This window comes from Furipterus horrens, unplaced genomic scaffold, assembly GCF_987537825.1.
Source record: "Furipterus horrens unplaced genomic scaffold, mFurHor1.1.pri manual_scaffold_6, whole genome shotgun sequence".
Lineage (NCBI taxonomy): Eukaryota > Metazoa > Chordata > Mammalia > Chiroptera > Furipteridae > Furipterus > Furipterus horrens.
This window is the reverse complement of record NW_028327176.1, coordinates 132,929,313-132,956,671: the sequence shown is the minus strand read 5'-3', so window position 1 is coordinate 132,956,671 and position 27,359 is coordinate 132,929,313. Positions and strand designations below refer to the sequence as shown.

Below are 27,359 nucleotides of genomic sequence, written 5' to 3'. Positions count from 1 at the left end.
CTTCTAGATTAAGATAAGATTCTCTTGTGATTTAGAGTCAACTTTATCTTCCAGGTACACTGAGGGAGACAGACAAATAGAGATTTCATTTACAAACATAACTTTTCCCTTACAAAAGGATAACTTCTGTTTTCAGAGATTCTCCTGTGCTGGCTGTTTCTCAAAACAATCTGCTCAAAATAATCCTTATGCCAAAGATGCCTATTTTGAGGTGACATATTCTGTTACCCTTCAAAAACAAAGTTTTCTGTCTTTGTATAACAATAAAACTTGCCCAACCTGATTAACCCTCTTGTCCACGTAAGAAATGTCCCAACCTTTAAGAATTTTTGACTTTATCTGAACCAAACTGACAATTTCCAGGAAGCAAAACCTCAACAGATTGAGAAAATTTTCCAGGGAATGGCATTTCTGCACCCTGCTTTATACATTACAATCAAAGGAGGTGGTTTAAGGGGGTTACATGAAATCCATTTGTGATAGATTTGGGAGGCGGGAGAAAGCAAAGTGGAGAAATCTTTGGGACTGGATAAAAAGTAAATCCCATAGACATACTTCACATTTGTGGGTACACGGTAGTTAACAGTCAACAATTAACACGTTAACAATAACATTGAGGCGATTTGTGGTGTCTGCTCTGGTGGCTCTGCTTTGAGGAGGAGAGGGGATTACTTTGATATTCCCAAAGTAGTCTATCTTAGATGCAAAAAGACGAAGTTAAGGTGAAGACTGACCTTTGTTAGGGAGAAATTCCACCCTAGGACAGGACTACCTGCCATAAAGCCATAAATTCAGACCTTCCTCTTTGGTTACTCTGGGCTCTGAGTTAAAAGGCCGCTGGGCAGCGCCACCCCCGCCCCCGCCCCCAGCTAGTCAGGTTCAGTATGTGGCCCGCTTTTTCCTTCCACAGGCTTCATTCCTCATAGAATTCCTTCCTTCCCTCTTCCTCCTTCCCACCATCGCAGTCCCTCGCTTTTCCTAAATCTTTGCTCCTCTTAAGCCTTCAGAATCCACCGCCCTCTTTTTATCCATCCCATTCTTTGAGGTTAAGCCTTCCGTATTTGTATGCATTCCTACAAAGTCGAGGTAATTTTTTGAATCCCCAACAATACTTTCTGGCACCTAAGCACATTATCTGAAAGTAAACTGTTATAAAAATCCTCCCCAATTTCCTTATCACTGGCATTCCCAACTTAAGTGCTCGCACCCTAACCAGCTATACTGGATCTGGAAACAAAGCACTTAGAGGGCAGCGCGAGGGGATTGGGCTGCTGGGAACTTTGCAGCCCGAGCCCCGGCCCACTTGGGCCCCGGAGGTCGGGGCCCGGGACCCCACTCGCAGCGGGCACGGCCGGCGTCGCTTCTGGCCCCAGGGTCACTCGCTAAAATCCGCCAGCGCCTGGGGTCCCCGGATGGGCCCGGCGGAAGACAGGCTCCGGGAAGCCGGGGCAACAGGAAGACGCAGGCACCACCCGCTATTGCACAAACTGAGCGGGCTTCGTGGGGCCGGCGGCAGCAGCAGGGTGGCTTACGGCCGCCCTCACCGGCCGCCACGAAGCAACTGCCACGTCAGGACAACTTCACAAAACGCGGAGCAGGGCGGGTGACGCAGGTCCAGCGGCCCTGCGGGGTTGGGCCCACGGCCAATCGAGGAGGCTGACCTCCAGCCCCGGCGCCTGCGGCAGCGAGGCCTGGCTGGCGCCGGGGCCTGCCCGGCCCACAGGGAGGCGGGGACAGCGGAGAAGGCGGTGCCAACGTGAAGCCCGCGCCTAGCCGGCATCCTCAGTACCCCGCCCTCAGTCCGGCAGAGGGTTGGGCGGTGCCTGCGGAAGCTCTCCGGGCCTGGCCCCATCTGCCAGAGCGACGCTGAGACGCTGAGACGGGGCACCAGCGGCGCTGCTGCGAGGAGGCCGGAGGCGGGCCAGCGACCAGCCATGGAGACCCGCTACAACCTGAAGAGTCCGGGTGAGGGGGGCTGAGGGCGGTGGGCGCCGGGGTGAACCTGGACTCCGGGGCTGGCACAGCGGTCCCCTCACGGCCGCCGCCACTCGCGGCCCCACTCCTGGTGTCGCGCTGTACGCGAGACCGCCGGCTGCCTGGGTGGTGCAGGCCGCAGGGCAGGACGGCCGGGCGGGTACCGTCTGCCAGACCTGGGGACTGGCCAGTGCCCCACGGCACCCAGCCTCTCCCTCCCCGCTTCTGTGTCTCGAGGAGCTGGGTATGGACTCTTATCCCTAAGAACAGGTGTAAAGATGATGCCCATGGGAACGGGAACAACCCCTTGCTGGACTGCTTCCTGAACACAGTCCTTATCTTCTCCATCGATGTCGCCGGACTTTTATTACCTGTTTGACTCACGTGTAAAGATTTAGTTTAAATATCCTATTTGCAGCATATGGGGCGAATAGAGTTACAAACATAAAGAAAATGTTCTGTACTTAACTGGTTAGCCAAAGAACTAATAAGAGAACTAGTTGAGACGTGTACTTTAGCGCTAACTATGGTTTTTTTTTTGTCATACTAACATGGTATATATCTACTAAGTCATAGAGACTTCTTTTTCAGTATTTAATGGCTCTACTTAATTTACAGAAATAGCCCAAACAATCCTAGCCTCACATTCTTTTCTGGCGCATTACAAAAATGCAAGAAAAGCTTGAGCGTCGGCCTTCGAGCCAAGTGTCACTGGTTCAATTCCCAGTCAGGGCACATGACTAGGTTGCACGTCAGGTCCCCAGTTGGGGGCGGGAGTGAGAGACAACCACACAGTGATGTTTCTCTCCCTCTCTCCTGTCCCCTCTTTCAAAAAATAAATAAACAAACAAATTAATTGATTGAAAAAAATGCAAGAAAAGCAATCAGCTCTCTTAGATTAAGGCAAGCTTGAAGTGAATTATTTTACATGATATTTATTCTATCTGTACCATGATAAATTTGTCAGGAGGGAGAAACTACAGTTTAGCTCTAAATGGTAATCCTAAGATATCACTAATAGTTTGACCCACACTATGTCGTCTTCTTTTTTTTCTTCTTCCAAAACAGCAACTTCTCAGTAGGAATCAGCAATATTAGCCTTCTTATGGAAAGAGTTGACACTGTGAATCTTTTATTTATTTTTAATCCTCACTCGAGGACATGTTCTTACTGATTTTTAGAGAGAAAGGAAGGGAGAGAGAAACATCTGAGAGGGAGAGAGAGAGAGAGAAAGAGAGAAAAAGAAAGAAAGTGAGAAAAGCCTCCCATACCCACAGAATTGAACCTACAACCTAGACAGCGCCCAGACCAGGAATCAACCTGCAACCCTTCAGTTACCGGAGGATGTTCCAACCAAGTGAGCCACACTGGCCGGGGATGATTTTTTTTTTAATACTTAAAAATGTGCAGACTCCAGAAAAGTCAGGATATTGATTGAACAGAGCTTTGTTAACTTCAGTCTTCTCAAGCTGGGAAACGTTCTTAGGTGACCAAGTATGTAGAATGGGTCATAACATTGGGGGGGGCATAGATGCCTTTAAAAATCTGGTGAAGGCTGTGGGCTTTCCAAGAAATAATTATACAATTTAATTTCAGGGGGTTCATGACTTCCTCCAGCCCATCTCTTAAGAATGTCAGGGGTGGGGGGGAAGATCAAAGAGAAGGAGAGAAAGAACAGTTTAATTTTAAGGTTAGTTGGTTAAATTATTTAGATTGTGATAGATTTATGTAAAACTAGGGTAAAACTGTGTGGTGACTCCTTGGTCACATGGTACCAAGTTCCTTAGGACACCTGAGGTACTTAGTGAAATGTCCAGTGATAATGAAAATGTGAGTATAATTTGGAATGCAGATTGTTGTCAGAAGAGATTGCTCAGTTTTTTAGGTTATCATACTTGAGATTATGATAAGCATTTAATATTCTCCAGAATTTTGTCCATTTTTGAAGTACAATATATATGACCTATTGCCAGCATGCTGAGCTTTGGCCAACATGCTTCTAGCTGTGTAATAAATTGCTTCCTCTTTAGGGTCTCATTTCTTCAAAGGTGATATTGCTGTTCTAAATCGAATTTTTTTAAAAAAACTTTTTTCTTATTGTGTGGATCATTTGGAGTTCATGGAGAAGTGAATTAAATGAGGTATGGGACTTGCTGAAAATGCTAGGAGACTTAGTGAAAGTGCTTCCTTCCTTTGTTTTATTCTCAGTCCTGTGATATAGATATATATTTTTTAAAGATTTTATTTATTTATTTTTAGAAAGAGATGACAGGCGGGAGAAAGAGAGGGAGAGAAATGTCAGTGTGTGGTTGCCTCTCGCATGTCCCCAACTGGGGATCTTGCTTACAACCCAGGCATGTGCCCTGACTGGGAATTGAACCAGTGACCCTTTGGTTTGCAGGCCAGTGCTCAAACCACTGAGCCACACCAGCCAGGGCCTGTGATATTTTTAGAGTAATAGATACAGGAGGAAGTTATTAAAAACACTGCAAGATATAAGATATATAATCCTTCTTCTCTATCTCATGTGTCTTACAGGTATGGATGGAACAATTAAGTTGACAATAAAGATAACTGGTAAAGGGCCAGTGTATTAGCATGTGGATAGTAAGCTTATTCATTTTATAGGTGGAAAAATGTATTTCTTTATGATTTTTCTGGAATGGACTTGTAGTGGTAGGTGGAGCTCTGTGTGGGACCGTCTCATAAGCCCTCTGACTAGCCGATCAGTAAGTTTCCTGTGGATCAAGTTCCCTGCTCTGGCCAAGGTAGTAGGGTCTCAGTATAAAGTAGGGAGATCTATGTGTCAAGAACCTCCTGTGGCAGCTTTCCTTAGAAGGAGCTGATGGGCATGTCCAGCAGGTGACTGATATATGTATAAGAGACTGGTGTAAAGGCATCCACCTGTCTCCATCAGAAACCTATGAATTATCTATGCTGTCCATGCCCTTGATGTCACCTTCATGCTAATCATTTTCAAGCTTTAATGTACAATTCAGATCCTTCTTCTAGGCTGTAGATACATAGACCTTGACAATGACTTAACATCTTCACCCAGATTCCCCACAGACCAAAAGAAAATACCTACAAGTTGTAACTATCAAAATTATCAGTTTTCTCCCCTCCCCCAAACTTGCACTGGCCTTAATATTCCTTATCCTAGGGATTGACAACACCCAAGCACCCATGGGAGTCATCTTTGATCTGTTGGTCTACTCCTTTACTCCACCCTCCTACCTTAAAACTCACACACATGCAGGCATTTGAGCGTGGGCACCACTACGTGCACACACACATATATCTAATCAGTCACTATTGCCACCAGATAAATTAAAACAAAACAAAATAAAACCTGAATAGATCATTCCTCAAACTGAGAGGTTTTCAGTAGCTTTCTGATAGCTGTGGGTTAAGTTTTAGGTAAATTGTTTTTTGGGTTTTTTTTGGCCTATAAAATTGCTTATGATTTGATTTTGCTTTTCTCACCAGCCTTATCTCCTTACCACTTCTATGCTCTTTTGCATTTTTACCATCTATTTTGCCTGAGTGTCCCCAGATGGAACAGCTCTTTTCACCTATATTCCTTGGTCCCTCTTGGAGCCTCTGCTTGGAATGCCTGTCTTTTAATCCGTTTGAAATTCCTATAAATTGTTCAGGCTTCTTTAAGGTTCAGTCTTGTCCAACTCCTGTAGGCAGACTAAAGTTGTCCCTATGGTTGTATATACTTGGTCATTGTTTGTGTTGTAATTGTTTTCCTGTCTCACTGTGAGCTTTTACAAGGCAAGAAACAGGTCTTGGTCATTCTTCTATTTCCATTGCTTAGACATTCATTCTTTAAGTGTTTGTTAAGTGGATACCTTTGCAGGTTTTTCTGGGCAAAAACAGTGGTCCTTAAACATTTGCCTTCATGTGGGAATAGGAAGAAGCAGTTGAGCATGACACTGGATTCACATCCTCAATACACCTGCCTCTTTTGCATTTTACCTGTGCTTTGGAGATTGATCATATCAAGATGTTTGCTTTCTCAAAGAAATAGGTGCATGAGAGACAGTGACCTGTAAAAGATCCCCCATGCCCTGGCCGATGTGGCTCAGTTGGTTAGGCATTGTCTTGCAAACCGGAAGGTCACTGGTTCTATTCCTGATCAGGTCATGTGCCTGGGTGCAGGTTAAGTCCTTGGTTGGGCACGCGTAGAAGGCAACCGATTGATGTTTCTCTTTTACATTGATGATTCTTTCCCTCTCTTTCTCCCTCCCTTCTTCCCCTCTCTCTAGAATCAATAAAACAAAGGTAAATAAATAAAAAAGATCTCCTTAGCTGTAGCTTTGTATCTAAACCCGAAAATAAACCTGGTGGCATAGCCTGGACATGTGCAGAATGCTAGTGCCTAAGCCTGTGGACCCTAGACCTTGGATCTAGAGTGATCATGTGGCCTCCATGAAAACAAAGAACCAGAGCAGGCCTGCAGGTGTTCCCCACCCCTCTTGCCTGCCCTGGCACATCTTACCTCACCATGATAAGAGAATTCTATAAATAAATTTTCAAAGAGATAAGAGAGGAGCTGATGGGGGAGAAGTTTTCCTTCTAGTCATGTGGTAGCAAGAGATGGGGTATTAGGAGTGGCAGACTAGGGCTAAACCTAGTTGCAAGTCAATACTTTGAATCTCAACTATTCCATCTCCTTGGGAGCCAGGGAGCCATGCCATGTGGCCAACTGCTTGTGCTCAAGGCCTGATTTTAAAACAGAATTATTGAGAAGGCCTTATTTCCCAATTCATTTCTGACCTTAATAATTTGTGACCTGGGGAAGAGGGAGGGGTGAAAAGGAAAGGAGAATTATGTGAAAAAATTATTGACTCTATGTAGCATTGAGACACAATAAGATTAAATGTCTGTTTAAGGATTTAGGCCTAAGGAATCAGAGGCAGTATTTTAATGCAGCTCTAATTCCAGATTTCTTTTTCACTGAGGCGTTCATAATATATGTTATTTCAGAAAAAGTAAACTATGAAAACACTACACTGGTCTCACCTTCTATTTGGCTATGTGACTTTAGCTCTCACATGGTACATGCCTGTGTGGCCTATGAACTAATACAATCAACCTGTTTAATTGTTAAGTGAATGATTGTTCCTAATGCTTTCTTGTAGCATTTCTGATTCTTTCATAATATCTAGGTTCTATTGGATGTTTATTTTCTTTCCAACTGAACTGAGCTAAGTGAGGAAGAGGCAGAGAAAATGTGATAAGAGCATGGAATGACATAAAATCTCACTTCTTCAGCTTGACCATTATTTAGCTAGCTGATGAGGAATGAAGGAAAAGCAATCACTTTAGCATCTTTGATTGCTGACATCAGCCAAACTAATTAACTTCATAGCAGCTTCTATGATTTTACTTATATATAATATTATTTTTTAAAAGATTCTGTTTATTTATTTTTAGACAGAAGGCAAGGGAAGGAGAAAGAGAGGGAGAGAAACACTGATGTGCTGTCACTTGTCTCTTGCGCACCCCCAGCTTGGGACCTGGCCCGCAACCCAGGCATGTGCTCTGACCAGGAATTGAACCAGCAACCTTTAGGTTCGCAGACTGGTTGGTGCTCAATCCACTGAGCCACACCAACTAGGGCTATATCTATACCTAATATTATTCATTTAAAGCAATGATATTTTTATCAGTTTCAAACCAGGGGTTTTCAGTCTTTTTTCTGTGAGCCCTTAGAACAGGCAGAAGGAAGGTAAATAGCTTGAAGGCCCTTCCTTGTTGTGGCTTCAACCAAAACATCTCTCTGTTATCTGTTTTACATATTGAGGTTCTCATTAAGCTTTTCTTTGAACAAAGGATTTTATTTTATTTTCAAATAAGTTTGAAAAACATTGCTTTTAATCAGATCCTTGGAAAGAGATTTGTTGGAGGAAGATAATAAAAGTTATTTCAATTAATGTTTGAGTCCTGACTATGTGCTAAGTCCTGAGGAGACTGCAGTGAAGTAGATTGTTTAGCAGGTGTTAAGTAATTACAAGTGATATGAATTTTTTTGAAAGGTAAGAGAAATGGTGCTATGGGGGGCTTATAGTAAGGGCGCTCAACCTAGTGCCCAGGGCAGTGACTTCTAGACCTGACTGAGCATCAGAGTAACTTGGAGAGCATTCCTGGTCTCTACTCCCTTCCCAGAACTCATCAGGGATTTTTGTATGTCCAGATGGGAATCTATAGTCACTCTTCTGAGGGTGGACAAGGAAAGGTGTCAGGGACACCTCCCTGAGGAAGTTCCTTAAAGATTTGGTGGGAGCCAGTGTCTAGATGATGAGGTGGGACATCGGGGTGTGAACAGCATTGCAAACCTAGGAACCAGTATTTGCGAGGGTCTGGAGTAGAGAGAGGTGGAGTGTTTAGAACTTGTAGGAAGAGTGTTTCAATATTTATATAATACATGTTTCTCTATAGCATTTATCATGCTCTTTTGTGTTTACTCCTCCCCCCCCAAGACTATAAACTCCTTGATAACTGAAACTATTTTATTTTGGTTGTAGATATAGCATCTAGTATGAGTTCAGGAATATTCGATGACCAAGAGAACAAAGTCTCTGCCTACAGGGGCCTAGTTTATAGAATAGGAGATGGAAAAGAATATTAATTATTATGGAATAGGATAGTGACTTAAGAACTCATTTTTTTTTTACCTTAGGAACCCTTGATTAAAATGAAATTTTATGCAAAAGTCCTGATACATGCTGAATTGCGATATTGTGTGAGAGTTGCTTCTTAGTTAACCTCTCCTGATAACTTTCCACCCTATGCCTCCACACATTTTACTTTATTGTTTCTTCTGCCTATTCATGCCCCCCTGCTTAATTCCTATTGTCTTCCTTTCAGATGTCAGCACCTGACCTCTTCTCTAATGTCTGCTGTGAGGTTAGGTGCCCACCTAGTGCATGCCTCTCTTATAGCACTAATATCAGTTTTCAAGTAGAGTTTCTTGGAGCCTTGGCTACCTGTCTTTTTTATGGCTTTGCTATCTTGGCATTTTTAGCACCTGAAGCTTGAGGTGGGAGGGACTGCATCAAAGGATTGACATTCGAGAGCCAACAGGGGTGGAAAGAGGGTACAGGTACAGTCATTATCATGGAAGTAAAAGGCTGTGCCATTAACTGGAAGAGGTGGAAGAGAGATGAGTAAACAGATGTGAAGTAGTCTTAGGGTGCTAGTTGGAAAGAGTGGGCCAGTGGGCTTACTAGAGACATAAAGGAACATTGGGCGGCATTGTGTTCCAGTGGAGGCTGTTGATAATGACTCTATAATGGCATCAGTGAGCCTGCCTCTGTGACTTTTTTACACCCTTCAGTAAGTAATGCTCAGCTGTTTGAGTATAGACACCGAATAAGAGAGTTGGGCTGGGTCAGCTAGAATTGAATTTTATTAGGGGAGTATGAAAGAGACCCTAAGGCCAAGAGTGTGGATAAAGAAGGAAGTGAATATAAGGAAAATGAGGTAAAGGAATTTGTAGGGTCAGTGTGTTGGGGGTTTTAATTAAGCTGAAGAATCATTTCAAAAAGGAAATCAATTAAGGCTATGGAATTGCATGATTTCTGGAGACAGTCTCATTAAGTTAATGCAAGATACTGGGTGGAAAGTCCCGAGAGGCTGAAAATATAGGGGGGTTTACTGTTCATTAGCATGAGTTCCAAAGGGCCCATTTTTGTTAATATAGGCATTTTGACATGGTAAAGTTATATCGTCTGTGTTGGAATTCCAACTCTGTCATTTACTATTTGTGTGACCTTGGACAAGTTTCTTTGTCTGGAAAATGGGGATTTTTCTATCTCATAGCATTGTTTTGAGGATTGTATGAGTTAATGTTCGAGTGCTACCACATAGGAAGTATATATAAGTAGTTATTAAATAAAAAGTGTCTTTATGAGACTTACCTGTATAGTTAATTTAACATAACTCTTCTTAATACCTAGCTACCATTTCCTCACCTCCTCCAGTTATTACTATTATCCCATAATTAAACCTTCACCATATACTCAGTTGAACCTGTACTCTATATGTGTTGTGTTTTGTTAAAACTTCTTCATTAGGTTTGTAAATCTCTGCTAATCACTTGGTAAAGTATATATTAAATGTCTCTATCTTATGAATTTTATTTTAGCTGTTAAACGTTTAATGAAAGAAGCGGCAGAATTGAAAGATCCAACAGATCATTACCATGCGCAGCCTTTAGAGGTTAGTTTCTTTCTCCATCTTCTACATATGAATTTTAGTATTTTAAGTGAATTCTTTAAAATTATTTTTTCATTGCTTTGAGTCATTACAGATGTGTTTGATGTGGTTTTTAAAAATATTTTACACCCAGTATTTCCTGAGTATTTCATTAGCCATTCTGAATCAGATATTTTAGAAGAAGCAGATTTCTGGTCTCTATAAAATGGGTCTCAGATGCTAAGTTGGTTTTAGGTCTTGAAAGTGGAGGAAAGCGGGGAAGTGGAAAGAACCCAATACTTTTTACAATTTGGAAGACCATTGAGGGATCTCTGCAGCTATGGTGGCTTTTTTGCAAACATGTCTACCTCTCTTCAATCTTCTCATCTGTAAAAGGAGGGTATTTTGAAGTGCTCAGTCTGGTTTCCATGGTAATAGTAAGAATAAAATGTAATAATGTATGCATAAATATTTTGCAAACTGTGAAGTACTTGGTAACTGTCTGATGATGTTGATAGCATATGTATTAATATCACTAATCACTTATAAATAAGCTCTTAGGTATCTGTGAGAGATAATTTTTAAAGATGGTTACAATAATGCAAATTTTTATTATTGACCCTTGACCAATGTATGGGGATCCAAACCCTATACAATTAAAAATTTGTGTATAACTTGACTCCCCCAAAACTTAAATACTAATGTAGTCTACTGTTGACCAGAAGCCTTAGTAATAATATAAACAGTCAATTAACACATTTTTTATGTTATATATATTATGTACTGTATTCTTACAATAAAGTAAGCTAGGTCAAAGGAAATGTTTAAAAAATTATAAGGAAAATAAATTTATAGTAATTATGTATTTATTGAAAAAATTCAAGTATGAGTGGACCCATGCAATTCAAACCCATGTTATTCAAGGATTAACTGTATAATAACTATCACTAGTTAGTATTGAAGGACTAATTTCTAGCTTAACTAAATCTATAATCCTATTTATGAATACATAACCATTCTTAGACATTTTAAAATGCATTTGTTTAGAGAAGATTTAGCTCTTATGGGACATGAGAGCTAGATTAAATAGCTTTTATTTATAATTTTTATACTTGAGACATTTATTTTGTGCATTAGAAACTGTTCTAACAATAATAAACAATTTTTTCACCCAGTAATATTTCTAATAGTCATTAATAAAAACTACCGAATTTTTTAATGTTACCAATTCCTTGTTGGTTATTGTTTTTGTTCAGGATAACCTTTTTGAATGGCACTTCACAGTTAGAGGGCCCCCAGATTCTGATTTTGATGGAGGAGTTTATCATGGACGAATAGTACTCCCACCAGAGTATCCCATGAAACCACCAAGCATTATTCTTCTAACGGTAAGAATTCTTGCCTTTTTGGAATACCTATTGTTTTTTATGGTGGCTACAAAATATGGTCAACATACTCATTTACATTAAGAAATAAAGTGGAATGTTATTATTTTGCTTTTGGGGGTCTGTCATAGGAATTATTGATGCTAATGAATATATAATTAGCATAGTATGGTTGTTAGAACTCTGTGAATTAATTTATGCGAAGTGCTAGGCACAGTGTCTGGCACATGGTGAGTACTCAGTAAAGGGTAATTAATGGTGTTGTACCTCTTAATTCACATCATCTCCTTTGACCTCACTTTTCTTAGGCTCTGTTCCTCAGTTTCCTCATTTTTATGTGTGGCTCTTAAAAGGAGTGATAGAGTCCTCAATAAATGTTTGCTATATTATTATTATTTATGTCTTAGAATTTATATCTATGTTCACATATTTTATCTCCACGTGAAGGAAAACTATTAACCCAATTTTCTCTTTACTTTATTGTGACGTGTCCCATCAGTAAATTCCTCTTAATTGTTAAGCTTTCCTTCCTTCATTTCCTTTTATTTACGAGTATATTTAATTTTCCCCAACCTTGAGTGAAGCAAATACAAAACATGAAAACCTTTCTTTATCTCTCCTCACCACTTAGTGTTGTCTTGTTTTTATCTCTGAAACCTTGACTCTAGGTTAGCCTGCTGTAGTCTGGTTTCCACTCATGCTCGCTACACTAATCTCAAAGACTAGTTTGAAAAATCCCACTGCCTCTTCTCAGTCTTTATCCTGTTCCATCTTAATTAAACATCTGACACTTCATGGGGTAGCAAATAGTGAGACAAAAGGTATTCATTAATATGTACCAAAATAATGCTGCTTTTTACCTGTATTTGGTATAATGGAGAAAGCATTCGTTTAGAGCCAGTAGACCTGGATTCTGACCAATGCTATTTCTATTATACCATGGGCAGGTTACATAGTCTTCTCATCTGTCAAAAGGGCTGTGTATGCTAAATGTAATCACACTTTATAAAGTTTGTTAATGCTGCCAGTAGGCTGCCAGTAGGGCTGGAGCAGGGCCCTGCAGGGGCCCTGTTGGGTGAGGAGTCACTTTTCTTTGCTAGATCATGAGGAGAGCCAAGTGGTCTAGGGAGAGGGGCTGGTGCATGGGGAAACTGGGAGAGGGGTGCTTGGAGCAGCAGCTGTTCACCAACAAGTGCAGAAGTATTTCAAGAGTTAGCCAATGGTATGGACAAATTTAGCACAGTGGCCAAGAATCCTGTCGTCTTGGTTTTCAATATTCTTTCTGGCTCACTTTCTCTCTCTTGAAAACTTTCCTTTTTTCTAACCTTTATTCAACAAATATTTATTAAATACACATCATTCACCTTGTGGGTGCAACAGAAAGTAAGTCAATTCTCTGTCTACATGAAGCATATGTTCTGACTTCATGCCTCTTCTTCCTTCCCCTTCCCCTAAATGTGGACATTCTACAAGTTCAGACTTCAACTGTTTTTTGTTTTTGTTTTTATTTTTTATTTCTGTGAAATGGCTTCAATTATCACCTCTGTGAAGTCAGGTACCAATATATATATATATCTTCTTCTGATATCACCATGTCTGTATTGCTCCCGCCTGCTGGACATCATCAATAGCTCTTCTACCATGAAAATAGATTCATGTCCAAAACTGAAATCATTATCTCTGATCTTCCTCCATTGTGTACCTATCTTATAAAATTATACTATCCTTCTAAAAATCACTCCCACCCTCAGAGCCTTCCTCACCATTACCTAGTTAGTTGATGCTAAGTCCTTAGGTTTTATCCTAGTCTTTTTTTACAGAGCCTACACTGTACTAGACACAGAAGGGGACATTGGGACATCTTTGCACATCAGTTATTTCGATTTCAGTTGTATAATTCAGTTTCAAAAAGGTGCTTCAACTTGTAAAAACAGCTTGTATTATTCATTCAGAATCCAACAAATACTTGCGGAGTGTCTATAAGAGGACAAAAGTCTTTATCCCCTTCAAGATTATATTCTTTTAAAATTATCTTAAAAATTATTTATATATAAAATATATACTTACAAAATATAAAACATGAAACATATTTATAATTCTTAAATGCCTTATTTATTCCTAAGGCTAATGGACGATTTGAAGTAGGCAAGAAAATCTGTTTGAGCATCTCAGGACATCATCCTGAAACCTGGCAGCCTTCATGGAGTAGTGAGTACTAATTTAAAGTGAATATATCCTACATAACTTTACTCAACTCATAATGATAAAGTATAATACCTTCTTGCAATTGAAGCTGTTTTTGATAAATAATTTGATATTATTGAATGAATAATAAAAATGCTTTTTCTCATCTAGATTTTGGCCATGATTTTACTACAACCCTCCTACCTGTACCTCTTCAGAGAAAGCCTGAGTCTTTTTTTCTCTTTCCAGAGTAAGCCCAGTTCCTTTTACAAAGCAATTTAGATTGATGTTTACTTTTTATTTCAGTAAGAACAGCATTATTAGCCATCATTGGGTTTATGCCAACCAAAGGAGAGGGAGCCATAGGTTCTCTAGATTACACACCTGAGGAAAGAAGAGCACTTGCTAAAAAGTAAGTTTTGCATTTTATTATTTTAAGACCCAAATATTATTCTGGAAAATGGCTGTTAGGAGATAGGTTCTGTCTCTTGCCTTGTAGTTACGTTGCTATAGGTTCTAGGCTTAGTTTTGCTATTTTAGAAATTCAGTTATACCAGTTTACTCAGGGTTGAACAGAGTTTAAAGAATTTATTTCATGCTATCTGATTTTAGAAAGTAGTTGATAATATCAATCTACAGTGGGACCCTGGCCAGGTACTCAGTTGGTTCAAGTGTTGTCTTGGTACACCAAGGTTGCTGGTCCGATCCCTGGTCAGGGCACATACAAGAATCAACCAATGAGTGCATAAAGTGGAACAACAAATGGATGTTTGTTTCTCTCTCCTCCCCTTTAAAATTGATTTTAGAAAAGCACTACCGTGGGAAGTATCTTTTAGAAAACAGTACGGGTCTCCCCTTGGACAGTATTACAGATGGAAAAGAACCGGAGCGATCATTAACATGTTGCGTTCGGATCGCGAGAATTCTTGTCATTTGATTGTGTAATTTTAAACAATTAAATAAGGTTATTTAGACATTCAGTAGTAACTTTTCATTTGCTTTTCTTTATTAAGGATAGTAGTAGCTTAATTGTTAATTTCGTGAAGTCATTTCATTAATATTAGCCATATAACTGTATTTAAATCTTAAAAACCTGCCGGAACAGAGGATTAAAAGGCATTTAAATACCCCGGTACGCAAAGTGTTAATGTAGCTTTCCACAAGATTAAAAACTTCTTCAGGGTAGAGAGGGAATCCACTTACTCATTTATAGTATCTGGCTCATAGCAAGTGCTCAATGAATGATCTGGAATAAAGAAAAGGAGATTTTATTAAGTTGTGGTTTCCTGGTAGTATTGCCTTCTCAGTTTTTTCCACGTGTGTTCTGTCTCTATGACCCAGATTAGTCATTGGATTTACAGTATTCTCTCCTTTGAGTAGTACTAAGACTTAATTCTTGATTTTGTTTATTTTCCTGTTCTGGACTCTGCTGCCTACCACTTTTCAAATATATTTTATGAATTAAATTATACAGGGGTAGGCAAAAGGAGGTTTACAGTTGTGAGTACGTGAAACAGTTTATTTTTGTATTATTAATTATTTTCCATATGAACAACTGTAAACCTTCTTTTGCCAGCCCCTGTAGCTTATCTTACCCTAGCACAGTCCCAGATAGGTCCTTTACAGATGTTTGTTAAATCAAAGAGATTTTAGTGTCTGAAATATTTGGTAGACTCCCAGGTTTCATCAGTAACTTTTCTTTTTAAACGTATTCCCAAGTTCTGGGGATATACCTTACTTACAACTACTATTCACAAATTACAATATGTACTTAGAATACATGACATTTGTTTTACTTGGTTTTCTATGTTGACTTTCTGTCTTTGATACTTTTATCCAGTTCATTTTGTGTACAAGGTAAAAAAAGAAAAGAATTTGGTTTTTTATTCTAGACTTGTCAGTGTGTATAGTCTAGGTTCTTAGTTTATATTAGAAGCTTTTTAAAAACCTGATTTTGCATTTAACCATGCTAAACTACTATTTTTGTGGATAAACTAATATACTCAAACATTCTCATTTCGGTTTCATCTGACTTCTCAGTTAAAAGTGCACACATTTTAAGGCAGATAATTTGGATGAAACTGATTCTCAAAAGAAATATGGATACCAGTGCTGCTTCTGGTGAAACAAAAAAAAAAAACATGAATCAATAAATACTAAATTAATATTACTTTGACATATATTTTGTTTACATGAAGCTATTTAATAAATTTAAGTAGCATGTTCTTCAAGACCTAAGGCTTCTATTATGTTGAACTAGATGTACAATAAAACAATTTTTTAAAAGGAAGTTCAGCATTATAACTATTTTTACATATTACGTGTATTTACTTCTAGTCATACAAATCCTCAGCACTCTTGTGAGCTTTAGGGCACTTTTTGGCTGTATCTGGAGCACAAAGGAGAAAATGAAAACATAGAAAAATAAATATAAGGGAAATCTAGTTAACAGATTATCTTGAGTATCTACTTAATATAATCAGTGATACATTTCAGAATCTGGCTTTTCCCATGAGTTTTTTTGTTTTTCAAGTTGTACTGCTATTTAGACTAACAGAATTTGTGAGTTTTTTTTTTACTGGAAATATCTGTAAATTCTGTTTTTAATTGACTTCTTTACTGTTTAAATATGTTTCTGCTAAAAATAATTTGAGCTTTATAATAGATTTTTTCATAGGCTTAACATAGGTTAAACCTATGAACATATGTGTTATCTTGAGGACAGTGTAGACAGTTTTTATTTTTTGTCATATAAATCTGAAGCTGATTTTTTCTTTAGATAGTATATTGGGAAAATAAAGAAATCTTAGCCCAATTTTTTCTTAATAATGTTTCCTCTGCTGTTTTTCTTTTTAAAGATTTTATTTATTTACTTTTAGAGAGGGTAAGGGAGGGAGGAAGAGGGAGAGAAACATCACTGTGTGGTTGCCTCTCACTCGCCCCCAGCTGGGGACCTGGCCTGCAACCCAGCCATGTGCCCTGACTGGGAATCAAATCGACAACCTTTTTGGTTCACAGGCTGGCACTCAATCCACTGAGCCACCAGCCAGTGCTTTTTTTTTTTATTTTAAGATTTTATCAAATGTCAATGTTAGATCAAAACATTTTTTGAAATTATTTATTTTTAGAGAGAAGGGAAGGGAGGAAGAGAGTGAGGGAGAGAAACATGGATGTGAGAGAGAAACAGACCCCTAACCGGGGACCAGCCCTGCAACCCAGGCACTTGCCCCAATTGGAATTGAACTGGCGACCTTTTGTTTTGTAGGACAACAGCCAACCAACTGAGCCACAGCAGCCAGGACTAATATTAGATTTTTAAAGCACTGAGATATAATTGATGTAAATTTTTTTATACCAATGTAACTGTGTATATGTGTCAGAACAACAATTATTGACATAATTATCTAATTTACATGTAGATATGTGATAAGGAATTATCCAGTGTTCTTTTCTTTTACATTTAAAACATTCATTATTTGAGTGTCTTGAATTAATATTCATGTATTTGACTTGTTCTCATTAAAACAATTACTTCCTACCAGATCACAAGATTTCTGTTGTGAGGGATGTGGCTGCACTATGAAGAATGTCCTGTTGCCTTTAAAATCTGGAAGCAATTCAAGCAAGGCTGACCAAGAAGCCAAGGAATTGGCTAGACAAATCAGTTTTAAGGTACTCTAAATTGATAAATAAATTCAAATTATGAAGCTCTTTTATTTACTTTGAAAAGTAAAATAATATAATGCTATTGCAATAAGATCTTTACAAATAACTTTAATTATGAAACTAATAATATGCATTCACAAAGACGTTATATAGCATAATGGTTTAAAGCTTGGACTCTGGTATACAATGTCAAGGTTCAAATCCCAGCTTTAGAAGGGGGATAAGTAAGGGAAGGGATTAGTCAAAGAACCCATATAAAAGACTCATGGACATGGACAATGGGGAGGGATATGATTGCGGGAGAGGGGGTGGGTTGGGTGGGGGAGAGAAATTAGGGGAAAAGGGGACAACTGTAATTGAAAAACCAAAATAAAAAAATAAATAAATAAAAATAAAATAGAATTAGAGAGAGAAAAAAAAAAAAAAATCTCAGCTTTGCTGTTTATTAGATGTAGGACATTAGACATATGACTTAACCACTGTGTGCCTTTTCCTCACCTGTGAATGATAACAGTACTTACCTTGTGGGATTCTTATGAGGATTAAGTGAGTTAATACTCATTACATATATTGCATTTAGAACTGTCCCTGGTGCTTAATAAGTTTTAGCTATTATTATAGAAAATATAGATATGCAATAAGAAAATGACAATCATGTAATCCCAGTGTCAAGAAATAATTGCTGTTATTATTGTGGCATATCTCCCTTATATCCTTTTTTCTGCATATATTTTGCCCAAACATATAAATACTTGTATAATTTAATTAGCTCCATTAAAAAATGTCTGCCTGCATTAAACAGCATGTTGTCTCCTCCCTGTTCCTCTATGATCCTGTCTGTATCCAAGGTCCAGTTCTTGGGAGAAAATTTTCCTTCTATTTTATTGTATCTGAAAGAGGAGATGCTTAATAAATGTTGATTATTTTCTTCCTTCTGAAGATTCCTATTGTATCTAACATTGCTTCTCTGAAAATCTTAGAGCCTAACGTATTTTGTACTTCAGAATTTCAGATTTTAGAAAATATCAAATATATATCATACTGTGAGATACGGGGTAGTTTCCCATAATCATATTCATTAATATTTCATCAGCAAACTTGGAAATATCTACACTAATGTAGAATAAAGACTGTTAATGGCCTCACATGCCAGGCTTTGCCTGAAAATTACAAGAAACTTCAGATTTTACAGATTTTTTGGAATTGTAGATTGTGAACCGTGGGTATTAGTTTTATCCTTCACCAAGTTACATCTCCTTGAGAATCAGGACTGTCTGTGGGTCTTTATATAATATCTAACATAGTGTTGGACACATGAGTGCTCAGTGTTTAACTGATTGATGTTCATATTAAAGTAGCAATTAAAATAAATCTAAGAAAGGGAATGTAGTAGGTTTTGGGTTATTCTATATATATCTTCTTGTAACACTGCTCTTTGGTGTTATCTTTTTTATAGGCAGAAGTCAATTCATCTGGAAAGACTATTGCTGAGTCAGACTTGAATCACCCTTTTTCACTAAACGATTTACCAGACAATGTACCTACAACATTCCAGGGTGCTACAGCCAGTACATCGGTATGGTTCTTGTCTTTTACATAGATATATATATCTATATCATTATCATTATTTGTAGTAGGAGGAAGAAACCCCTAGAGGAAATATCTGAATATTTTGGTTTTCCTAACAGTTGGATTATAGCCCAGCTCTCTGTCTAATGAATTACTATATTTTCTTGAGAAAGTTATTCACAGTTTCTGGGCCTTTTCTTTTCTTTCTCATTTTGAATGCAGCTGAACTAAACAATTTTTAGCTCCTGTCTCCCTCTGGAATTCTCTGATTTCTCAGAAAAGTTAGCTTCAATATAGTGCTACAGTCAGAATAAAACAAAATATACATACATTAATCACTTTCTAAATAAAGAATCTGTCTTTGGCAGGTTTGTTAAGCTGCACGAAGGCACTGATTTCATAGAGGACTACAGCAAAAGATCTGTCTTAGACCTGCTCTGCCCAGCATAGTAGCTATGAACCAATGTGGCTATCTAAATTTATATTTAAATTATTCTGAATTCAATTAAAAATTCAGTTTCTCAGTCACCCTGGCCACATTTAAAGTAATTCATAGCCACATGTGGCTAATGGATATCATATTGGATAGCACAGATATTAAACATTATCACCATTGCACAAAGTTCTATTGGACAGTGCTGCCTTCTGCATAGTTAATTGTCCAATAAGTACTTATTAAACGAAAGATTAAATGAATACTATGGCTGTTGTTCATTGTGCCCTGATCAATCTATTGTCTGACTATTGGGGTGGGGAGGTTAGGTCACCAGAGAGACTGATTAAGAAAATGTGACTGGACTTCCAGTCAAGATGGAGGCGTAGGTAGACATGCTTCATCTCTTTGCACAATCATAAGGATCACAACTAAACTCAAAACAAAAAAACACCTAGAATTACCAGAAAATTGAACTGTATGGAAGTCCGACAACCAAGGATTTAACGAAGCAACATTCATCCAGACGGGTATGCCGGGCAGAGATGGGGAGCCAGGACGGAGAGGATGCCGTGTGGCAGCAGCAAGGCAGTGGTGGTGGCTGGTGAAACAGGAATCCCATATGCACGTGTGGTGGATAAAAATTGGGAGCGAGTGATCCCAGCCCCAGACCAGACTGCACAGCCCAGGGTTCCAGCGTTGGGAAAATAAAGCATCATAATTTCTGGCCAGAAAAATGAGTAGTGGTTGGGGCTGTAGAAGAAACTGCCAGTCTCTCAGGAGAGTCCATTTAAAGGGCCCTGATGGTCCTAAAACATACGCAAACCCACCCACTCTAGAAGGGTGCCAGCTGCACATGGGAAGGGAGTGAAGTGACTGGAAACGGGGTGAGTGCCAAAGCAAGCCTCCAGCAGCCAGGCAGTGGCATTATCCCCTCTCTGACCCCTCCCCCTCATACAGAGCCACAAAATGGTTTTGAAATGTCAGGAGAGTTGGAATGGAAGCTGGGCAAATACAGGTTTGCCCTTTACCCAGCAATAAGTTACTGTAAAATAGGACCAAATAGTGTTGGGTGGCTCTCCTATTCAGAGAGTGAGATAGTGGAGAAGTAGATCGGAGAAAGCAGGGGAGGGGATGCTCTGAAGGATGTACTGGGAGGACTGGAGGTGGAAGTACAAGAAAAAAGTGTATGTTGAGAGTTAAATGGTTTTTACTTGAGCTAGATGTAAATTTATGAATTGTAGAGGTATATAATGAATTCATTTTAGTCAGGGTATGTTTTAAGTTTACACCTTTAAAATTCTAATTGCTTTTATTTCATAAATAGTTTTTTAGAAATAAAAACATCCCGTTACGGAAAGGTAGGTGGTAATCTTTTTTTCACCTGTAAGGACAATCTCTTAGTATTTATGATGTGTTTAAGTCTGTATTTAGTTTATTTTAAATCTGTGTCAAGTTTCCCTATAGCATATTCCAGTTATACTTATTCCAATTATAATTTATTTTATAATTAATTTTATCTATCTTACGTTCCAGAATGTAAATTCCTTGAGGATCAGGGCTGTGTCCCCAGTGCCTGGCATAGTGTCTTGTATATAGTAGGTGGTCAATGTATATTTGTCGGTTGAATAAATGAGTCTCAGGATTAGCACTTTTAAATACAAAGTAGGAGTACAGGTAAAGAAATCAAGAGCCCTGGCTGGTGTGGCTCAGTGGACTGAGCATCAGCCTGTGAACCAAAGGTTCCCCGGCTCGATTCCCACTCAGGACACCTGCCTGGGTTTCGGGCCAGGTCCCAGTTGGGGACATGCAAGAAGCAACCACACAGTGATGTTTCTCTTCCTCTCTTTCTCCCTTCCCCTCTCCTTAAAAATAAAATAAAGTAAAATCTTAAAAAAAGAAAAAGAAACCTAGAAGTTTAAGTAAATTAGATAGCATAAGCAATAGTGTTATCATTGTAGTAGTAGTTTTCATTTTGATTTTTAAAGTACATAAAGCTTAGAATTATTTCATAGATATTGTACCAATTCTGATTAAAACATTGACAAACAATAAATTTTCTACTATTGTAAGTTAAGCTTTTAATTACATTTACATATAAATCTCAGAGTGTAATTATATAATTTGATCACTGTGGAGGTAACTGAGGCCTGGTTTTGGCTAAGGGTGGCTGCTTTACATGCAAGTGTAATATAAATTCACTGGGATGTTATACATCAAATCCCAGATAAGCTGATTTTTTAGCATTGAGGGGGCGAGAGATTGCCAAAAGTCTTCAGTACAGCAGATAACAGCATTAGGCCATCTGTTGCTTATTGACACAGATTTTTTATCTATGTAGAAATGGGAAAATACTGGTGTAGTTTTATGTTCTTCCAGTCAGTCAGATTTTTTTTCCCTTTTCCCAGGGACTGAGATTGAATAAGGTGTTCCATTTTGTATTAAAAAGCAAACACAGAATTCCCTCATAGATGATGATTATTCCAGGTTATTATAGAAAAATTTATGTGACTTATCTGTTACTGTGATTTTTTAAAAATACTTAAATTTAATTAAATAAAACATCACATTTGTCTCCCTTCCCAGAAATGGTTGCTTTATCTTAGTTAAGGAAATGGAAATTATTATGACTTAAGTCTTTACTCTGTAATATGCGTTTGGATAAATTTAGGCAAACAGCAAAGATTTAGAAGTCCTGCAAGCAATCTTTTTTTAAAGATTTTATTATTTATTTTTAGAGAGAGGGGAAGGGAGGGAGAAATATCAATTGGTTGCCAACTGGGGACCTGGCCCACAAGCCAGGCATGTGCCCTGACCGGGAATCAAACTGGCAACCTTTTGGATTGCATAATAATGCCCAATCCAGTGAGCTATGCCAGTCAGGGCCTATCCCCAATCTTAAAGCATTTTGAAAATGCTAAAACCAACTTGATTCTCCATCTGACAGTTCAATAAGAACTACCAAAATTTAGTCCAATTAGTCCTTCAGCTCCAAATAAACTACCTTTTTCAGGATCTGTTGTATAAACTTGGGTTGTTAGAGTTTTCTCTTGATGTAATTATTTTAAATAGTAGAAATTTTAGGATACCACAGCACTAGGTTTTAGTCAGTAATATATTATCCAAAAGGCACCAGAAAAATAGAACCTAATTAAAGCAATATAGCTATATAAATACTTCCATTAAGTACATGTATTGTTCTAAAATATCATCTAAAGTCAATGTTTTAAGGGATTGTTGTTCTCACTGTATTAATCATACTAATAAAGGTCCAAAAAGCTTTCCTAAGGAAACTCTTCACTTTTTTTTAATCTACATCTGGTACTCCCAGAGGAATATATGAATAGTAATAATATTAATAATAACTAGCACTTTATATCATTATCCTGTTTAATCTCACAACTACTGAATTGGATATTAGCCTCATTGTACAGATATGGAAGCTGGATCTGAGGTTAAATGAGCTATTTAGGGTTAACACATTTACAAAGTGGCAAAACCTAATAATGGTAAAATATATGGGCAGGATAAAGTTCTCCCCTCAAACTAATGGAAAAAAGCATATATAAAATAAAAGCTTTATGCTGAGTCAATCTCTTGTGCTAGTTTCTAGATTGATAGGCCCTCATATATTTTTATTTTCCTTAAGAACCCATCTCCCTTTATCACCCTTGAGTAGTACTTTTGCTCTATCAGATACTTTTATCTCGGATGAACAATTGAAAGAATGGGATATTTCAAATTCAATGTTTTATTAGCTGCTGTAACTCAGTTCAACTCAGTGAATATTTATTAAGTCACTATGACACCTGTGACAATGTAAGACTTCATAAAATGCTGCCACTTTGTGTATCTGCTCTTGTGAATGAGCAGATTGCTCCTGGGAGTCCTGGAATATGGAAGCCCAAGTTCATGCAACTCGTAATTGAGAATCAGCCCTAACATGCTTTTCACTCCCAGTCAGTAGTTTCTCTCTACTGCTGTGTTATTGGTCACTATGTTTGAGTGCTCCCAAGGATAGTTTTAAGAAACACAGATTATTTAAGCTTTTTAATGCTGAGATGAATGACAGATTTGAAATGTAATTTCTTTTGCAGGTAACTGAGATGAGTAAATTTTTCCTAATGTTTATAGCTGTTGCCAGCACAAAGCTCATTCTCTTACCTTTCTAAAAAAGTATTTGAGTTACAGTATTCAGTTCTATTTTTCTTCTGAGTATTAAATGTTTTTCTAATGGAAAGTATTTAAAATGTTTTATATTTGCTCTATTTTTAAAGTTATTCTGAATAAAACAGAATTTTTTTTTACTTGAAAGAATGTGTATTGGCATTAATATAATCAGTATAAACTTGCTTTCAATAAGAGTTAAAGGCCATTGAGTTATTCCAGGTAGAGTTAAAGTATATAAATAGAATGGAATTCCTTTTAAAGAGCTTTCTTGTCTATAAACTATAATTAAGATTTTGAATCACTTGTACCACATTGTGGTTATACTTTGAAGGAGCAGTCATTTAAGGATAGAAAGCATTTGACATCCAGTGCTTTATGGGGGCACCTAGTGTTCCAAAGTAGAGTGTACTGTGGGTCTCCCACAACTACCTCCAAATTTTTCTCCATACATACCTAAGGAACTCTGGATATTACATAAAGTAACACAGTTCAAGCACAGAGTGAAGGGTTCTTCTAGACCTGTGTTCAATTCAGTTGACAAGAATTGTGAGAGAACATAAGCCGGGTTTGAAAACCACATCTAATCATCTAATTTTTACAACGGTTTTGCTGTGCAGAACATATGATTTGAAATTATTTCCTATGCTCTATGATTGCTGGTAGTTCATGAGAGGCACACTGTTGAGAGTTCCCTTTTTTTGCCATTTAGAATGGCAACTTTTCAAGCAGAAAGTGGAAATCAAATGCCTCTCTTCTTGATTCTCCTGAAGAAGCAAGGTGCCCAGACGCCTGGCAGATTTTGTTAGAGTTGCAGTTGAGGGAGATTAGAAAGCCTTGTATGGAGAATATGGGTAAACACTATCCCTGTCTTCCTTGCTTCTGGTAAATTTCTCCTCCATCTGGTGAGTACTCGGAAGAAGCTGTGTTGCAGTGTTACTCAGAAGGGTGTGTTATTAGTCTCAACAATTAGATAATTCATGTAGCTTTGTCCTCAGTCGTATTTAGTGCTCTGAGATTCTTTGTACTCTTGAATAGATAATAGGTATATGTATCTGTTTTCTTTGCCAATTTCAAACAAAATTTCTTAAAATTTTCTAGTATGCAGTCCAGAACTCCTCGGGAGCACCCCTTCAACAACCAAACCAACCTGTAGCTAAGAATACCTCCATGAGTCCTCGACAGCGTAGGGCCCAGCAACAGAATCAAAGAAGGTCATCTACTTCACCAGATGTAATCCAGGGCCAGCAGCCTAGAGACAACCACACCGATCATGGCGGATCTGCTATATTGATTGTCATCTTGACTTTGGCATTGGCAGCTCTTATATTCCGACGAATATATCTGGCCAATGAGTACATATTTGACTTTGAGTTATAATACTGGTTTGTGTCTTAAGAGCTGTGACTCAACTGCTTCATTAAACATTCTGCATTGGGTATAATCTAAGAATTGTTTACAAAAAAATTATTTTGTATTTACCCTTCATTCCTTTTTTGGATCCTTATAAATTCAGTATAAACATAGCTAGACATTCAGACTGTGTCCTGCTTAGTTTAAGGGAGTATAAGTCAAGTCCCTTGTCTCACTATATGACTGTCTAAGGGAAAATTTTTGTTATTTCTCATATCTCAGTTTCTTTTTATGTAAATTTGTGTTAGTTTTCTTTATAGTCCTATTAAAGTTTTGGATAAAAGATAGTATCTTAAGTTCTAATGAGTATTAGTAGTTACTTAATGTCATTTATGGAGTACTCTGTTTCTACTTAGGTAGAATGATATAGGGATTAGAGTTGAAAAGGCAAAGTAAAACTCCTCCAATAGCTTACTTAAAATGTCATTCATATTGGCATTACCCATTCTGCGACACACTTTATGTCCTGAACATTTTTCAGTGACAGTTACTATTTCAGTCAAATTTATGAGGAAATGTGATTACATTTTGGTTATTGGATGTTACTTGAAGAGGGAATAATGCTTTATAACCACTTTGATGTACTATTACCCTTTTCTCTCCAATGAACATATGAGATTTAAAAAGAAAGAAAACAATCCTCTATAGATATATGTTTTAATGAAGGAAGGGAAAGGGTCCAAGCCAGGAAATCACTTAGTTGTATTCCAGAAGTTAAGTGGGAATATCTTAAGATTTGAATGTTTGGTCTGTTTTCAGTTGTATATCTTTTGAGATGTATATATGCCTAGCTTTGTAATCACTATAAATTTAATTATTCTGAAGTATGCATAATGTTGAACAATTTCATGTACCATATTAATAGAAAAGCTCAGGGCCCAAGCAACAATGATAGAAATTAGAAAACACTTTACTTGGAATTGTCCACCTAATCAAAGACCAATAAATAATTTTCAGTGCGAAATCAATATGTAACAGTGCTGGCTAGCTCCACAGACTCTAGTAGATCATTTTACCATCATAAATACCAAGTGAGAACATATAATCACAGAAAAACATTGCCTCTAGCATGTTCAGTAGCAACTTTGAAGGCACTCTTAAGAGTAGTGTTAGTGAAGATTTAATTTTTATATAAATACAGACTGTCCCTAGCTTTCAAATAGGTTATGCTCTAAAAGTTCATTTGTAAGTTAATTTTTTTTACAACTTAATGTAAGTAGTGTTTAGGTTCTAGACCAGTCCACAAAAGTTAGTCCATAATATATCTTGAATAAATTGGGAGATGGTATCCATAAAGTCCTATGTGGTTTTAACTAACTGAAATTATGGGCAAGATAGAAACAATTTGTAAAATGATTTTAAAGGCAACTTTAGTTTTTACTCCTGCTATGGGCCTTTGGTTCTGTTAACTGTCAGACATAATTTCTCTGTCCCTCCCATAGCCAGTTTTCCTTTGCATCTGAAAGAAGAGCATGTTGTATACTATGATATAATACATAGTTGTCTTAAACTTTAATAAATTAGCATTTTTAAAGTGTTTACAGATTGTTTCTGTTATCCGTAGAGCTGCAGTTGGTAAAGTCTAAAAAGCCCAAGGACTTTATGAAGACCTCATATGTCAGGAAAATGATAGGTTACCATTTTATAACTTTATTGGCATGAGAAAATGCATTCTGAAGTCTTGGTTTAGAAAACAAGATATTAGAAATATTGGTTCAGTCATCATTGGTCTAACAAGAGGTCACTGACCCTGGAAGGCCAGGTAATGAATGTTATCATCAGAGACAGAAATCCCCGTGTTCTCAGCCTATTCTGAGGTTAATCTTGTGCTAGGAATAGTCTTCTCTCCATTTCCTCTCAGTCACACCTGAGCCAGCCTCTGGATCTATGTGATCTGTTGCATGTTTCCACGGGATGTACTTATACTTTCAAGTTGATGAAGCCAAGAGGATTTTGCATTGTGCAGATCCTTTATCTGATTGCCCTCTCTTCCCTTACCTGTCAACTGATAGGCCACCTTCTTTGTTTGTGTTGGGATTTATTTTTTATCACCTGATACACATATCTGAAAGTGCCATCGTTAACATTTCTTCCCTTTCAGCTTAAATATGTTACTTAAAAGTCCTTAAGTTGTCCATCTGACCCCCATTTTGGAGTTCTTGAGTAAAACTGATCTTTGAGGCCATTCTTACTCAAACTCCACCTGATGGGCCTCTTCATAAAAACTGTTATTTTTGAAAGCCCTTCTTTAACTCATTATATATAGCATAAGGTCAAAACTGGATGTATGATTTGGCAGGTAAAGGCTTAGGACTCATTCTTTCCCCAGTCCTCAGATTAAGGTAACTCAGTGACTTTCT

General features: G+C 37.9%; 1 protein-coding gene across 1 annotated transcript; it reads left to right on the top strand.

Moving 5' to 3' along the window:
• Nucleotides 1–1,795: 1,795 nt before the first annotated feature.
• UBE2J1 (ubiquitin conjugating enzyme E2 J1) lies at nucleotides 1,796–25,826 on the top strand. Its single transcript, XM_090279669.1, has 8 exons — nucleotides 1,796–1,965; nucleotides 10,133–10,206; nucleotides 11,439–11,570; nucleotides 13,691–13,775; nucleotides 14,058–14,163; nucleotides 17,294–17,423; nucleotides 18,874–18,993; nucleotides 24,688–25,826. The coding sequence occupies exons 1-8, from the start codon at nucleotides 1,935–1,937 to the stop codon at nucleotides 24,964–24,966; spliced, it is 957 nt and encodes a 318-aa protein (XP_090135795.1). The 5' UTR covers nucleotides 1,796–1,934; the 3' UTR covers nucleotides 24,967–25,826.
• Nucleotides 25,827–27,359: the final 1,533 nt, after the last annotated feature.